We start from the raw sequence: 15,374 nt of genomic DNA, 5'->3' as shown, positions 1-15,374 counted from the left end.
GATACCTGCTTTATGGCAGGATTCACAGGCAGCAATGTGTACACCCAGACATTTAAGACCCAAGAGCAACAGATATAAGAAACTTTCCCTCTGCCCTACCCCTTCATCAATAGGCAGACATACACAAACACACAAAGCAAAATACGAAGCGCGACAGTCAAAAGGACTGATGAAACAATACAGTTCTTCCCTTTCCCAAACTCAGCGACAAAGACATACAAAGCAGAGCTTTATTGTCTTACGTATTGATGCTGATTTGACCAATACAGGCGTTTGCTGCTGGAGGTGCGCTGGAGGCTGTGCAGGCTGCCCTCCTCCTCCTCCTCCTCTCTGAACTTGCCCCTTTTCAAGCACAGGAGCTGCCTTGCTTGAACCTGTATTAGAAGGCTGAACTGCAGCAGGCACGGGTGCATGGCCATGAACTGGTGGTGCTTGAGCTGTCGTCACTGTGACCTGCTGACCTTGGCTGCTAACCAAGACTGAGGATGGCTGACTGCTGAACTGGCTCAGCACAGGCGGGGCTTGGCTAGTGGAAGTTGGCTGTTTTGTTTGCAGGATAATCCCCTGGGGCACCTGCATGGATAAAAAAGCAGAGAATGAAAAAATATCCAGACACCGACTCTTTCAGGTTGTAACATGAGCCAGGCCTCACCAGGACAAAGCCTCAGAACCCCTGGCAATTTTTTTTTATTTTTTTAAATTAAATTTATTAATCGCCCATCTGGCTGGTCACGCAGCCACTCTGGCAATGCTGGAAGTATGCAATATAACAACTTATGAACATGTACAGAATGCCTTTCCTCAACCACTGAATAATGGCAACACTCAGCCACACATCTGGGAATATGGGTGTCAAAGAATGCATACTAAACCTCAACAAATGTGATTGAGAACTTAAACAGGAAAGCAAGTTCAATGCTTATATTTAAATATTCTAAGTGCTTTATAAAGTACACCCTCCTTTCAGTCTCCACTGCTTAAAATGCTTGATATAAGCATCCCCCAGACAGAGACTCGGCTTTCTGTACTTAACTTGTTGAGCAAAGACAAGAGCTGGCTTTGGTTGGGCCTATATTAGGACAGGGAATCCATGCCTCCTAGTGGCAGGAGTCAGAATACACAAACAGTAAGAATGTAGGCTGTCTACATCTGACAACTGGTTGTGACATTTTAATACAGCTTGTTCTTACTGCATGTCTGGAGTAAAGCAGACTATGCTCCAGGGTGGGTTTTTGTTTGGTTTTCAAGGAACATCTAGGGTGTGGGGTGGGTGCAGATTACAGTTTAAGAATCCAGGAGGGAATAATAAAGCATTATTAGGGTTCTGGGTTCCCCAGCCTAGGAAGGGACAAAGAGAGATATGCTTTGTGGGGGGTGGGGGGATGGTCTGGAGGAAGGTCTGGTTTCTGGAGCCTTTGCATTACACCAGAGATTGGCTCAAAGGTGTGTGTCACAAATGTCATGATCTATTAGCACTTAGAAATTGTACATTATTTTATACAGAGGGAATTATTTGGATGAGATATGAGAAATTCAGTGGGTTCATAATTAACTTGATTCTCTTTCCCACCAATTTAATGCTATTGGTGAATAAAGCCCTAAACAACTTGGGACCAGGATATTTCAGAGAGCACCTTCTCCCTCACCAGCCTGCCTGGTCACTGAGGTCATCAAATGAGGCTTCTGCGATGAATTCTTCCTGATTTTTATGATCAATTTTGCTGATTGGTGGCTTTAGCCACCTTATTTACACTTATTGATAAAACTGAACATTCTCCTATCGGTTAGTCGATAGCAATTGTGGTGCCTAGGAACAAGGAAGGTTGAAGATCTGACCTCAAGAACTATCATCCTATCAGCCTTTTGGATGTGGTCAGCAAATGGTAAGCGAGGCACCTTCTGGATAAGTTAGAAAGCTGCGTTGGTTCAGAAAATCTTCTGTTGGCGAAGCTAGCAGATTTTTGCCATGGTAGATCAACAGATGACCACTGCTTCTTCCTGAATCACCTGGTAAGGAAATATATGTCCCTACCACATCACTCTCTTTATGTTGCTGTTGTAGATTTTCAGGCTGCTTTTGATTCCATATCTGGGCCTCATCTTTGGCACAAACTGGGTCTTTTGAATATGGACTGTATGTTGCTAAGGAGAATTCAGGGGTTGTATGGTAACTCTGGTATACATGTTATGAGTCACTTCGAGGGGCAGTTTATTAGAAGCCATTACTGTGAATATGAGAATGCGACATGGGTGCCTATTAGCACCACATTTATTTAATTAATATCTTAATGATATAGTTTCCTCGCTTTCGGGTACAGGGTTTTTTCCACTCCGATTAAGAGAAAGGAATATTTCTATTCTATTGTATGCTGACTATGCAATTCTCTTCGTCATCCACCCAATTGAGGATGAGTAGTCTTCTGAGAGCCTTAAGTTCATACTGCAACAGAGAACTTTTACAAGTTAACTATTCCAAAACGAATGGTGTTTGGGAAGAAATACCGATGTAAATTGGATAACCAGTTGCTGGAGCAGGTTGATTCATATAAATATTGGGGTGTGACGTTTAAAAAATTTGGATCCTGGTCTGCCCGTTTGAAAGCTTTTGCACTGATGGCTTATGCAACTGCTAACGCTATTTTTCATTTCTCAGCTGGACCAGGGGGAAAGTTAGCGACACCCTTGCTTGAGCTATATAAAACCAAATTACTGTCCCAGCTCCTGTATGGGGCCCCTGTGTGGATTCACTCTGATATCGCAGCCCTGGAATCGGAACAGCATGAATGTCGGTATGGAACCCTGGGTGTTCCTAGCTCCACCCCCAAGGCAATCGTTTGAAGGGAGAGGGCATGCTGTTGTTCAGCCGGAACTTGAGCTTAGAAGGCAGCTATTTATTTTTGGTTCAAGATAATTTTCCAACAGGCCTCTCCTCTCGTCTTACTGGCATTTATAGACATGGCAGCAGAATCATGGGCCACAAAAATGCATGAAATTATTTCTAAAATGGGTTTCTCAGTGGGCTATCTGATTGCAAGGGGCTACGACAGTGTCCATCTAGAAGTCTCAAGACTTCTGACTGATGTTGACTTCCAGATTACTATTGCACTACTGGCCAAGTGTTGTTCCAACAGGCGGTATAAAGATTTCACAGCCCTTCCCAGGAAATTGCCCCCATATTTGTCCTTTATCAGCCCATATGTGTCTTAACCAAATGCAGTTAAAACACCCTGCAGTTAATGGAGGTTAAGGAATGGTATAGTGGCCAACTTAGGGCAAACAGACATTGTAGAGGATTTGGTTCATTTCCTTTTGGAATGTCCATTGTATCTAGATCTGCGGAATTGATATCTTGATCCCCTTAGTGTTGGTATCAGAGATCACTCCTGCTTAAACAGATATTTATTTTTATTGGTGGGGACAGATTATTTTGTGACATGCAGTACTGCTAAATTTGTTGTCTCTAGGGAAGAGGAAATCTTTTATTTTGACAGATGACAATATAGGCTATTGGGCTATTTTACCTATTTTAAAAATGTTTCAAATATACAATCAGTTGTGGACAATCTGGTAAACTATTACTTACTTTTCTATTATTATATTTAGCCTGGTTTTTTTCCTTGTATGCTGATACTTTGTATCTCCCTTGCTCTGTGTTTTTAGTCTGATGTCTTTGCAAAAGCCTCATTGGCTACAGAGCAATAAACTATCTTCTGCAAAGGAGAAGATAGTTTATCTGGATCCATTTCAATCGGGGTTCAGGCCAGGTTTTGGCACAGAAACAGCCTTGGTCACCCTGTATGAAGACCTATGTTGGGAGAAAGACAGGGGGAGTGCGAACCTCTTGATTCTCCTTGATCTCTCAGCAGCTTTCGATACCATTGACCATGATATCCTTCTGTTTCGCTCCTACTTGGTTTCGCTCCTACTTGGAGGATTGGCTCCAGAAGGTGGTACTTGGGGAACACTGCTTGGCCCATGGATTCTCCAATATGGGGTTCCACAGGGGTCAGTTTTGTCCCCCGTGCTGTTCAACATCTACATTAAACCATTGAGTGCGGTCATCTGGAGTTTTGAAGTGCACTGTCATCAGTATGCAGATGACACACAGCTCTTTTTCTCCATTTCATCTTCTTCAGCTGAGGCTGTGGATGTGCTGAATCAGTGCCTGGCTGTGACAACAGACTGGATGAGGCCTAAGCTGAAGCTGAATCCAGACAAGACTGAGATGCTGCTGGTGGGTGGTTCTGCTGACTGGGTGGAGGGTGTTCAACCTGTTCTGGATGGGGTTGCACTCCCCCTGAAGGATCAGGTCCATAGCTTGGGGGTTCTCCTAGAACCATCTTTGTCACTTGAGGCTCAGGTGGCCCCAGTGGCACAGAGTGCCTTCTACCAACTTGGGTTGGTGGCCAAGCTATGCCCCTATCTGGACAGGGATAACCTGGGTTCAGTTGTCTATGCTCTGGTAACCTCCAAGTTAGATTACTGCAATGCACTCTACGTGGGGCTGCCGTTGAAGGCGGTTTGGAAGCTGCAGCTTGTGCAGAATGCGGCAGCCGGACTGATACTGGGGACTAGAAGGTCTGCACATAAGTATAAGACCGACTCTGGTCTGCTTGCGCTGGCTGCCTATATGCTTCTGAGCTCAATTCAAGGTGCTGGTTTTAACCTATAAAGCCCTACATGGCTTGAGACTGCAAAACCTGACGGCATGCCTCTCCCAAAATGAACCTACCTGTATGCTACATTCAGCATCTAAGGTCCGCCTCTGAGTGCCTCTTCCTAGTGAAGCATGGAAGGTAGCAATGAAGAAGGGCCTTCTCAGTGGTGGCCCCCCATCTGTGGAATGAGCTCCCCGATGAGGTCCGCCTGGTGCCACCTTTATTATCTTTTCGGCACCAGGTTAAGACCTCTGTCTCTTTTCCCAGGCATTTGGCAGCACATGATGAGTTTAATTGGTCCTGGATGTGTCTTTAGTTATGACTGACAGTTCAAAGTTGTTTTTAGTTATATGTTGTTTGTGTATATTGTCTGTGTGCTTTTATGTAAATGGCTTTTAAACTTTTTATATTGTATTTAATGTTTTAACTTCTGTAAACCACCCAGAGAGCTTTGGCTATGGGGCGGTATAGAAATGTAATAAAATAAATAATACAACCTTTGGTGTATTGGCTCCCTCTCTATGGAACTCCCTGCCTGTTGATATCAGGCAGGCAGTGATACTGCTTTCTTTTTGTCCCCTGAAGACATTTTTATTTAAAGAAGGCTTCTCTGACTAACCAGCCACAGTTTTATTGGCATAATGTAATTTTTAAAAAATTATTTTAAGTTGCTTTTGAAGGTTTTAATGCTGTATTTCTATTATTATTATTATTAATATTAATAATACTAATAATAATACTAATAATAATTCTTCCCTTGTTACTGTTCACTACTCGAATGTTTTATTGGATGTGGAGCAGGGTAATGCATCTTGCAAATAAATATATACAGTTGCTTTACCTGCTGAAACCGGTCCATGATCTGCTTCTGCTGAGGTATGGGAGCCGGAATAGCCGAGAGAGCCTGGAACTGATTCGGAACCATCTGAAAACTCCTCTGTTGCTCTGGCGTTAGATGAAGCGTCTGGGCTGGCGTGGGAGGCTTGATGGGGCCCTGGGCAGAAAACTGAAGCTGGAAATGGGGGGAATGGGTGTGCTGCACTTCAGAGGGAGCTTGAATCTGGGGTTGTAGCCGGGCCTGTGCTTGGGCCTCAGCTTGTGGCTGGAGCTGGGGAGCAAGCTGAACCTGGAGCTGCAGGTGTGGAGGGGTTGCCAGCTGGGGTTGCCCCTCTGGTTGGGCCTGTGGTGCTTGGAATGATACCTGAGGCTGTGAGGGGGGCCGCAGGGGATGCTGGTTGGGGCCATGAGGGGAAGAAGCGATCTGATTCTGGATCACATACAAGCTCTGCATCTGAGTTTGTGGGGTACAGGATCGTGACAAGGGCTCAGAAGGAGGCCTGGACAAAGTCTGCGGTTGGGAAGGAGGCCTTGAGTGAGGCCGGGAGGGTGGCCGGGAAAGAGGTTGGGGCTGCGACGGAGGGCGGGACTGGTGTGGAGACTGCATCTGTGAAAGGTGTGTGGGCTGGAGCTGGGGGCTCTCCCCCATTGAAGGATGAGGTAGCGAGTGTGACGGGGAGGCTCCAGGAAGTTTCTGCTGTCCCGAAGGCAACTGAAAAGAGGGTGAGGGAGGGGGGAGAAAAAAAGGAAACAGGTAAATTGAGTCAGAAGTCTCTTGTGAAGATACCTTGATGTATCTAGGCACCAGCATCCAACAAAAGCAGCCAAGAGTTATTGAGTTCCAAAATTCACAATTGCCAAGTTTCATGAGTCAAAGAGGCTGCTTGTTCCCCTCATTCCCTTCATCTCTGGTTCACATGATGAGAGACCTTGAGCCAGAAGGGGAGGATTTCAGGGATAGTGTATCACACTTTCATCCTGCCCCACTGAAAATACTTATGGGCACCTGCCAAATTTATTTCACTGCCTCAGCTTGTTTGCTGAGTTTAGCTGTAGCAGATGTTGCTTTAAAAAATATCCCCTTTAAATCACGGTGAAGAAAATAGACACAATATGGAAATAAAATGTGAAAGGTGCCCCATCTCCCAAGGAGTGTCACTTAATATGCTCCCTCCTTCTACTCCTGCCTCCCCCACCCAAACAGTGATATGGCTAAACCAAAAGCTTCTCTCTAAAATCTTATGCTGGGGGTTGGTACCAATGGAATTCATGAATATAATCAATGTCCTTCTCTGACACCATGCCACAAAAGGCTGGAGGATGCTGGCCTCTGTAATTCTGGGGAACGGGGGGCTTCTAACCCCCATGTGAAGGGGGTTCACCCTTTCCACCACCCTTTCCACCTGCCCTGTAATAACGTCCTGGGCAAGAACCTCCCTAGGCTCTACGGAATCAGCCTAAAATTAAATGCATCTCCAGTCCTGCTGTTACTACTCTGTTCTCATGAAATTACTCTATTCCTACAAAAATCTTACACGCAACTTCTCACCCAAGAAAAAATTGTGAATCTTAAAACTTGCATTAGCTACACCAGCCCTGTGTAAGGTATCCCTACAAAGTAGCAAGGCTAATCCCTGTATAAAGAATACAGCCAGCACTTGAACATTTTCAACATACAGACATGCAAGTAATTATAAAAGAGTTGAACTGTCAAGTAATACCTCTCTGCTTAAATGCAAGATATACAGGGAGAAAAGATGTGCATTCTGGTAGGAGATAGAAACATATCACAAGTGTGGTGCACAGCTCTGAAGGAACAGAGAAGACGGGAAGAAAAGCAACAAAAGGCGGCGGCAGCAGCAGCACCACCACCAGGGTTAGTTAGGATTGAAAGGGAAGCAAGCAAGAGCAGCAACAGGGAGAAAAGACAAACAGGCAAGGGCCACAGACTGGCAACAGGATCCAAGAAGAGGGGGAAAAGTGATGTAGCATTTTGGCAGATTAAATAGGGGACCTGGGATATTTGCCCATTTCTGGTGTGTGTGTGTGTGTGTGTGTGTGTGTACACACTTGGCTGTCCACACCCATCCAAACTCTGTGTGCAGGCACCTATAGCCCACCTGCTTTATTTCATAGCTGGAAGCTTCCAGATTGAACTAGGTTAAGCTGGTTTATCTTAAACTGGCTCATCTGATGCACCCATCATTTGATGGGATGAACTGTTGTTTTTATGCTGTAAAATGCCATGTACATTGATGGTGCTCCATAAACCATCATCACCACCACCACCTTTCCATCTTCACTAGGTTCTTAACCTGTGCATGATGAGAGAGGTAAGTAAAGTCCTCTATGATCTAAATTGTTTCCCTTATGTGTTGCTTTTTTCAAAGCAGAACAAGTTTTATTTGAAAGGAGCAGGGATGGACAATTAAATAGGATGTGATTGTTTTTATTCTAAAATAGAAAGCTGGATTCCATGCCATTTTTGCAGCGTTACACTGATTAAAACCGGGGAACCCAGAACTGTGCATGAAATATTCACAGCAATGGCAGAAAAGGTGCATATATTAAAATGTAGATCCATTCTCTGCAGGTACAGGTGGTACCACAGGGAACCTAATTGCTTTACTAACCAAATGTTTGCATAGATTATAATGCCTATTTATAGGAGACTAACAGCATAATCCTAGGAAATTTCTACTCAAAAGTAGGTCCCCACTGAATTCAATAGAGTTTACTTCTAGACAAGTGGATCCAGGATTGCAGCCTGAAGCAAGTATTGTGTAGATATAAAATGACAGAGAGAGAGAGATTAAGACTTCTGGTGGTGCTCAGGAAAAGTCCCAAACAAATTTTCAGTTACTTAACTTTAAAAAGTAAAACTGAACCGTTTTGCTTTATTTTTTGTTCTGTTTCTGCAGTGACCCCAAGGAAAGAAACACATTTGCTATTTCTACACCTCAGCGTGGCATCCACAGACCTCTCTGTATTCCCCTAAAATTTGTACATGTTCAGGATCAAACTGCTACCCCATGGTACTACATCAACATTAAGGAGATTAATCTGTGCAGAAACAAGTAGATATATTTTCTTGCTTTTCCCCCTGGTCCTTTGCTAACAAGAGCCAGGCATGAAGAAATTTAGCAAATAAAGCTTTTTTTATCTCTTGCTCTCAATGTTAGGAAAAGCTTAATCTGCTTTATTTCTGCGTATTAGGCTATTGCTAAAAACACAGTAAAAAAGGAACATACAAGTGTCCACATTCCTCCTGGTTGCTTGCCAGGAAGTAACCGCACTTGTGGCAATATCCCCCTTGTATGGTTCATATATTTCCACAAGGGGGAGACTTCCGTTGCTATCAGAGAAATCATGTCACCACCAACACCCAAGCCTAGCCTTTGTTTTGAAGTGTGAGAGAATGCAAGTGCAAACCTAAATGAGATGCTAATATTTCTCTCTCTCCCCCTTTGTGTTCTGCACAGAGAATGCGCTGGAGAAAGAAAGAAGCTGAAGGGAAGACTGAAGAAGAATGGCCAGACATGTTAGACAGGAGGGAGTGAGGCAGGAGAACAGGCCAAAGCAAGGCGACTTTGTGGATTTGCAAACAGGTAAGGGCTACCTGGCAAGCCAGTGCCTGCTGGGGAGGGCCGGCTGAGAACTGAGGTACTTTGGACTCCACTGGTGGCAGGTTGTGGTTCTGGCTCAGCTCTCGGCTGGCAGGCGGCTGCAGGGCTGCACCTACGCTGCTGCTGACTATCACAGAAGCTGGGACACTGCTTGTGGTGCTGAGTGCGGTGGTGGCTATGCTGTAGATGGGCAGAGGCATTGGCAGGTGGGGAGGTACTGTGGATTCGTTCATAGTGCTCTCCTGCTGCATTTTCAGGGCTGGCGAATAAAATTGCTGCTGCTGCTGGCTCCGATCCTTCTGAAATTTCCAAGAGATTTAGCATGGACCACGCTTATGTTAACTGCCCGCTTTAACCACCCACTTGTCAACGCTGCTTACCCTGTATGTACAAACTCTGAGCCCCCCAGAGCAGAAAACCTGTAGTACCGACATGGCCTAACAATTACATCCAAAATTCTGATCTCAGAGTCTCTCCTCTAGTTTCCCCATCCTGCCAACTGCGTAATGTGAAAGAAACGAAAACAAAGAATATGTAGAAGGTCACATTGATGCTGATTTTCATAGGTTATTTTAGGCCAAATGGAAAAGCAAATTCCTTTATGATCTATGTTCACAGTCAATGGAAGCCATATAACCTATACCTCATATTCAAAGAGAGCTCCAGTCCCATCTACAGAATGCAATTTCTAGTCACAGAATGATCTTCATAATGGCTGCCAGTACTGGGTACACATGCAGTTGCAATGCATGAATGGCAAACACACATAAACTGCTCTCCTGCCTTGCTTGTGAACAGTCAAATCTGTAGAAATTTGACCCAGGTGAAAAAGGTCTCCATATTATCACTTGTGACAGGGGGCTCGACTTCCACAATGCTCACCCCATCTCAGTTCTGCAACCTGGAAATCTGAATATTGTAAGTTTTCATATCCTAACATACATTAACATTAGACAAATTGGCCTATATCTACTTGAATTCCATCACTTAATCTGCCAAACTCTGCTTTGAGAAGGCTGCAAATTTTGTGGAAAGGTGGGGCTGGCAAAGAGTGAGGTATCAGAAGAGCATAGGTGCTAAGGTCTATGGGACAAGGCAAAGAGAACGGGCTTCCGTTATGGGGTGGACAGGAAGGAAGCAGCAGCAACATGGGACAAAGACACTTCTGCTCTTTAATGACTGGGAGGCTGACCCAGCCTTCCACTATCTTTTTCAGTTTTTAGTAGAAATCTTTAAAAGCTTTCCCAACTATCATGAGTTCTCGAAGCCTTAAAAAAAAAAGAAAAGAATGGTTGGTGTTTTGACAGTTCTGTGGAGTTATGGCCACACACCTTTCTTGACTCCTTATCCATTAATACTTCCTTAATAAGCAGAGCTTTCTCCAAATAGAGACAAGGCAGACTAACCCAGCCTTCCCCAACCTGATGCTCTCCAGATGTGTTTGACTACAACTCTCATCAACTCCAGTCTGCACAGGCCACTGGCTGGGGATGATGGGTCGTTGTAGTCAAACACATCTGGAGGGCACCAGGTTGGGGAAAGCTGGACTAACCAAACTAGCAGGATTAGCCATCATTCTAGAAAACCTTCCACTTGCCTGCTGTAGGAACATCTGCATGGAATCTTGGGAGATGACAGCTCCACCAGTTGCCTGGCCCAAGATGATCTTTTCAGGACTAGATGCCACCAGGTTAGGACTGGGCTGGGAAGTCACGGGTAGTTGTGCTGGCTGCTGAGGTGGTGGAGTTTGTTGCTGTACATTCAACTGAAGCTGGGAAGGAGCAGAAGGCTGGGAGGTGGACTGGACGGTTAATAGGTTGGCCTGGTCACTGCTTGGCAGCAGGTTGGTGCTGGGGGTTGGCTGTGGCTGAATGAGACCCGGGCTCTGGCTGCTGGCACTAGGAGGTGCTTGGATGGTCACAGTTTGGTTGAGATTCTCAGTGGCATTTAACATAGCCACCTGGTTAGGCAGGGTGACTCCTTGGATAACAGTCTGGCCGGTCTGATTGATGGCACTGCTGGCCAGTGAGGCTGCAACAGTGGGCTGGCTCTGAGTTGTCAGGCTACCAGCTAGAGAGACGGGCATCTGGAAGAGAGTGGGCTGGCCAACCTGCCCAGGCTGCAGCTGAATAGGAGTAGAAAGAATGTGGGCAGTGCCATGTGCATTCTGTGATGTTAGCACCTGCCCCAAATTCAGCTGGCTTGCCAGGTTCTGATTGGTGAGGATTTGGGCAGGCAGCGCTTGATTTGTTATTAACTGCCCGCCAGGCCCTTGGCTGGTGATGATATGCGTTTGTCCACTAGGATGTGAGGTGGTTAAGATCTGGCCACCCATGTTAGCCTGCAAGGCCGACAGCTGCTGGGGGATCTGAACTGCAGATGTGCCTGTGAGCTGTCCTGGGAGAAGGAACTGGTTTTGACCCTGCAGCATGGCCTGAGGGACATGCTGTGCTGGGATAACAATGCTGCTGCCTTGATTCAGCAGGTGGACGCTCATGGCCTTGCTAAGGGCCTGCTGCTGTGGTGGGGGCTGCTTGAACATGTTGGCAGGCAGCCCTGGTGGGAAGCCAGAGAGCACCACATTCTGCCCTGCCTTGCCTGCCATGAAGGTTAGGTTCTGCTGGGCTTTCTGTTGCTGGAGGGCAGCCTCGTTCTGGATGGTTAGGGTAGTGTTGTTGGGGCCGAATGGCTTGGGAGTGATCTGATACAACTTCTGCTGGAGGACTCCTGCAGGTTTGGGTTGAATTGGTGTGGGTGTCCGGTGAATGATCACATTTTGGGCCTGTACCAGTGGGCTGCTCAAGTTTGATGTAACCGTGAGAGGCTGGGAGCCCTGTGTGGCAGACACGCTCCCAAACATGGAGCTTCCATTCAGTGTTGTCGTGGCCACTGCTGGGAGGTTCTTCTGGATGACAAGGCCTGCATTCTGTGGAGGCACTCCAGCAGAGGCAAGGGTGACCTGCTGCTGCTCTGGTGCTGTCTGAGTGATATAACTACCAACTGGCATGGTGGCCACTTGGGATGGCTGAACTTGCTTAGCGATGATCTGCTGAGTGGGCTGGTTAATCGCCATCACTTGCTGACCAACAACCTGGATCTGCCCAATGCCCAGCGCCCCACTGGGGCTCCCGTTGGGCAACCCTTGAAGGTTGGAAATTGGCTGTATGGTGACATTCCCTAAGCCAACTTGCTGGAGAAAAGGCTGGACACTGATGGCCTTGTTGACAACGTCAGCCCCTACCGATTGCTGCACCAGTGCTTGATGGGTCAGGACTGCAGGCTGCTGCAATCCAATAAGGTCAGCCCCACTGGAAAAAATCTGTGGAGTCCCATCGGAGGCAGTATGGACCACTGGCTGGAGCGTAGGGAGCTGGAAAGACCCCAAGTCCAGCTCTGCCTCTGCCTCCAGCGTCTGCTCAGTGATGTTTGCCTCCTGCAGGCTCTGTTGGAGGATGTCACAGGGCTGGTCAGAGTTTTGCAGGTTGGCCCCACTCCCAGAAGGTGAGCCCAGGATGTCATCTTCCAAGAAGTCTAAGTCCACACTGGTTGTCGGCTGGCTCTGTTCAGTGTTCAGATGATTGCCAGAGGTTTCTTGCACGTGCAGCTAAAAAAGGGTGAGGATTAAGCACAGAGGGAGAAGAGTAAAGATTTTAGTTACCTGAATATATAATCTTTAGATCTTTCTGTGCTCAGAAACTTTGTATTTTTACTGGATGCAATAGAACATCTTCTTTTACTCTGGATTTAGTCTCTCATCAGTGCCTATGTAAATGTTTTATAACAACTCTCTGTTAATTATATAATAAGCTTGTTTTCTTAATATATGCTTTAATTTCCCATGCCATTTCCTAGAGATGAGAAGGCCCAGAAAAAAGCTGGAAAAATGGGGAAAAAACAGAAAAAATCAGAATTATCCTGGTGTGTCCCCCCCCCCCCCCATTTTTTTCTGGGATGTTTTTCTGGACCTTCATATCTCTACCATTTCCATAATTTAAATTGGCTCCACCCATCCCAGTTGCTATTAGCCATAGAAGAGGAAAAAGACAGATACAATTTGAGTACAGTTTGGAAGTTGTAATTTAAGTTGGTGAAATGGTGCAGGATAGTGGTTACTTTCCCCCGCCCGCCCGCTAAGTACCTAATCCAAATCAGCCACCCACACCCATGTGCTTTAAGATAAGGAAAAAGATGCTAGGAGATTTGATCATAGATCTCCCATGTCATGCCTAGTTCAACCCTTAACATACATTATTACAGTGCACGCATACCCTGTTGACTGCAACCTATACTGGATGAAGAACAGTAAGTATTTTCTGTCTTATATCAGGCCTCGCAACAAAACATCTGGTATAAGACAAAAGCACTTCAGTATCCAGGTTCCCAAGGCACACAAATGGAAGATCTTGACCTCATTCTGAAAGAAATCTTTCCCAAGCTTTAGCAACCCTCCAACCTTTACTAAGCTGATCACCGTGATCAAGCCCTCCCCACAGGGCAGAACAAAGCACCAGGATGGAAGAGGACAGCAAGAGAACAGCAAATGCAAAACCCACACAGACAACCAACATTCCAAACAAGTGGTTCAAAACAAATGTGGGCTGGCCATGCAAATCCTACCACTGCACCACCAGTTTGCATTGAACCCCATATCAGGAACTGTGTGGGTGAAATCAAATCACTCTTGAGGTTATAAATGGAATGTCACACAGGGAACTGATTAGAACTATAAACAGTCTAGGGGTGAACTCTCCTTGCACTTGTCTCCCCATCTCCTTAGCCTTACTTTAACTGTAAAAGTAGCTAACGTAAGATATCACGTGTGTTTTATTACAGCACAGGCACAAAGGTCAGGCCCAGAATCAAATGTAGTAATATGCAGATGGGATTTTTCCAAATGACACAAGAGAAATGAGAGGTTTCCACTCCTATCAATTTTGCCCTTGATTTGTTTGTGACCAACCTCTATGCACATCCGTATAAACTTCTGTTTTACAATAAAGTGACCACAAGCAGCATGTCACAGTGCTTATTGCCTGTCTACAACATTTTAGCGGGGGGAGGGGGGGGGCTAAGCTAGCCTCTGTATGTTCAGTGGCACCACAGCTTGCCTTTTTTGCTGTCATACCTGCTTACCCTCCTGGGAATGTAACTTTGTGTCCTTGTGTACCTTCATCATGCACTGAACATTATAAAATTATAAATTTCCAAAAATACGAGATGTTTCTAAAAGGAATATAAACTGTGCTTCAAAACTGAGATGAAAAATACATACCCCAGCACCCTCAAAGAAGGCACTGGCTGCATCTCCTGTGTTGTCCAGGAGATCATCACTGTCAATCTGTAATTAAAAAGATTTAAATTAATGTATGTGAATGTAAATTTCAAGTTGACAGTGTTCAAGGAGTCAGGCTGTCATGAAATGGAGACCAAATGGTATTGCTTTATCCACAGACCAAGGTGCTAGATAACATCCTCTCTGCAGCTAGGTTTCTTTCCAGGAACTGTAAATACATTCCAAACAGTTGGTGGTATATTTTTTTTGTTTCTTTATTTGTTTAAATTAAGAAGCAAAGAATTTGTCATAAGTAAGTAGGTGATTTTTGTGGCAGCATACAAAGTTTTCCAAGGAAATAACTGGGGAACAGTCTTCCCAGGTCATCATTTCTAGGATTGGCACCACCTCGGTTCTCTGTGTCGCTTCTCTCTTAGTAGGCATACAAGCCAAAGGCAACGCATGGAAGCATTTTGCTTTGTTAATTAAGCATGCATCAAGTTAAGTACTTAAGACACACACACAAGAGCTACACCTCACCTTTTCAGATCCATGTAAAAAATCATTCAAGGCCTGAGGATCACTGGAAAAAACAACAGACATGGAATTGTTTAAGGATGAATATAGGACTTAACTTTTCTATTGCCTCTTGTTTTACTAATGAATGACCAGTACTGGGGAAATGCTTAGTTTTTGACTGACAGAAATATAATTGCAGCCATCCACTGCTAGGGAAATACTGTCTTTATCTAGTCAATTATCAGTTACATTATTGTCCAGAACTTGCTTAACAGCATTTTGATACTATTCAGTTATCTATCTATCCATCCATCCATCCACGCACACACAGAGTGTGCATCAAACTTTAAGAAAACAGCAACAGCACAAATTATGTTATGTGTTATATCATAAAGTTCTTTGGAAATATGTTTCATTTTCATCTTGTCATATGGCCTGGGCAGGGATGGAGAGAGAATGCTG

At 45.1% G+C, this 15,374-nt stretch overlaps 1 protein-coding gene across 8 annotated transcripts in view; it reads right to left on the bottom strand.

Annotated features, from left to right (window-relative positions):
- BICRA (BRD4 interacting chromatin remodeling complex associated protein) overlaps window positions 1-15,374 on the bottom strand; it is a 113,832-nt gene that overhangs the window by 19,880 nt on the left and 78,578 nt on the right. For 7 of the 8 annotated variants that reach the window (XM_084814924.1, XM_084814921.1, XM_084814919.1 and 4 more), the window contains 6 exons: window positions 14,934-14,976; window positions 14,394-14,459; window positions 10,719-12,725; window positions 9,115-9,420; window positions 5,500-6,207; window positions 243-573 (listed from right to left, as the gene is read on the bottom strand). In XM_084814924.1, the coding sequence (XP_084671050.1) occupies window positions 243-573; window positions 5,500-6,207; window positions 9,115-9,420; window positions 10,719-12,725; window positions 14,394-14,459; window positions 14,934-14,976 (3,461 nt within the window). The remainder of the gene's footprint in view (window positions 1-242; window positions 574-5,499; window positions 6,208-9,114; window positions 9,421-10,718; window positions 12,726-14,393; window positions 14,460-14,933; window positions 14,977-15,374) is intronic. The other variant, XM_084814925.1, reaches the window with a different exon arrangement.

The sequence above is a fragment of the Heloderma suspectum genome, chromosome 10, assembly GCF_057233095.1.
Source record: "Heloderma suspectum isolate Gila_16-S chromosome 10, 16-S_ref, whole genome shotgun sequence".
In the NCBI taxonomy this organism is placed as follows: Eukaryota; Metazoa; Chordata; class Lepidosauria; order Squamata; family Helodermatidae; genus Heloderma; species Heloderma suspectum.
Note: the sequence above shows the minus strand (reverse complement) of the source record. Positions and strands in the feature narration are given on the sequence as shown.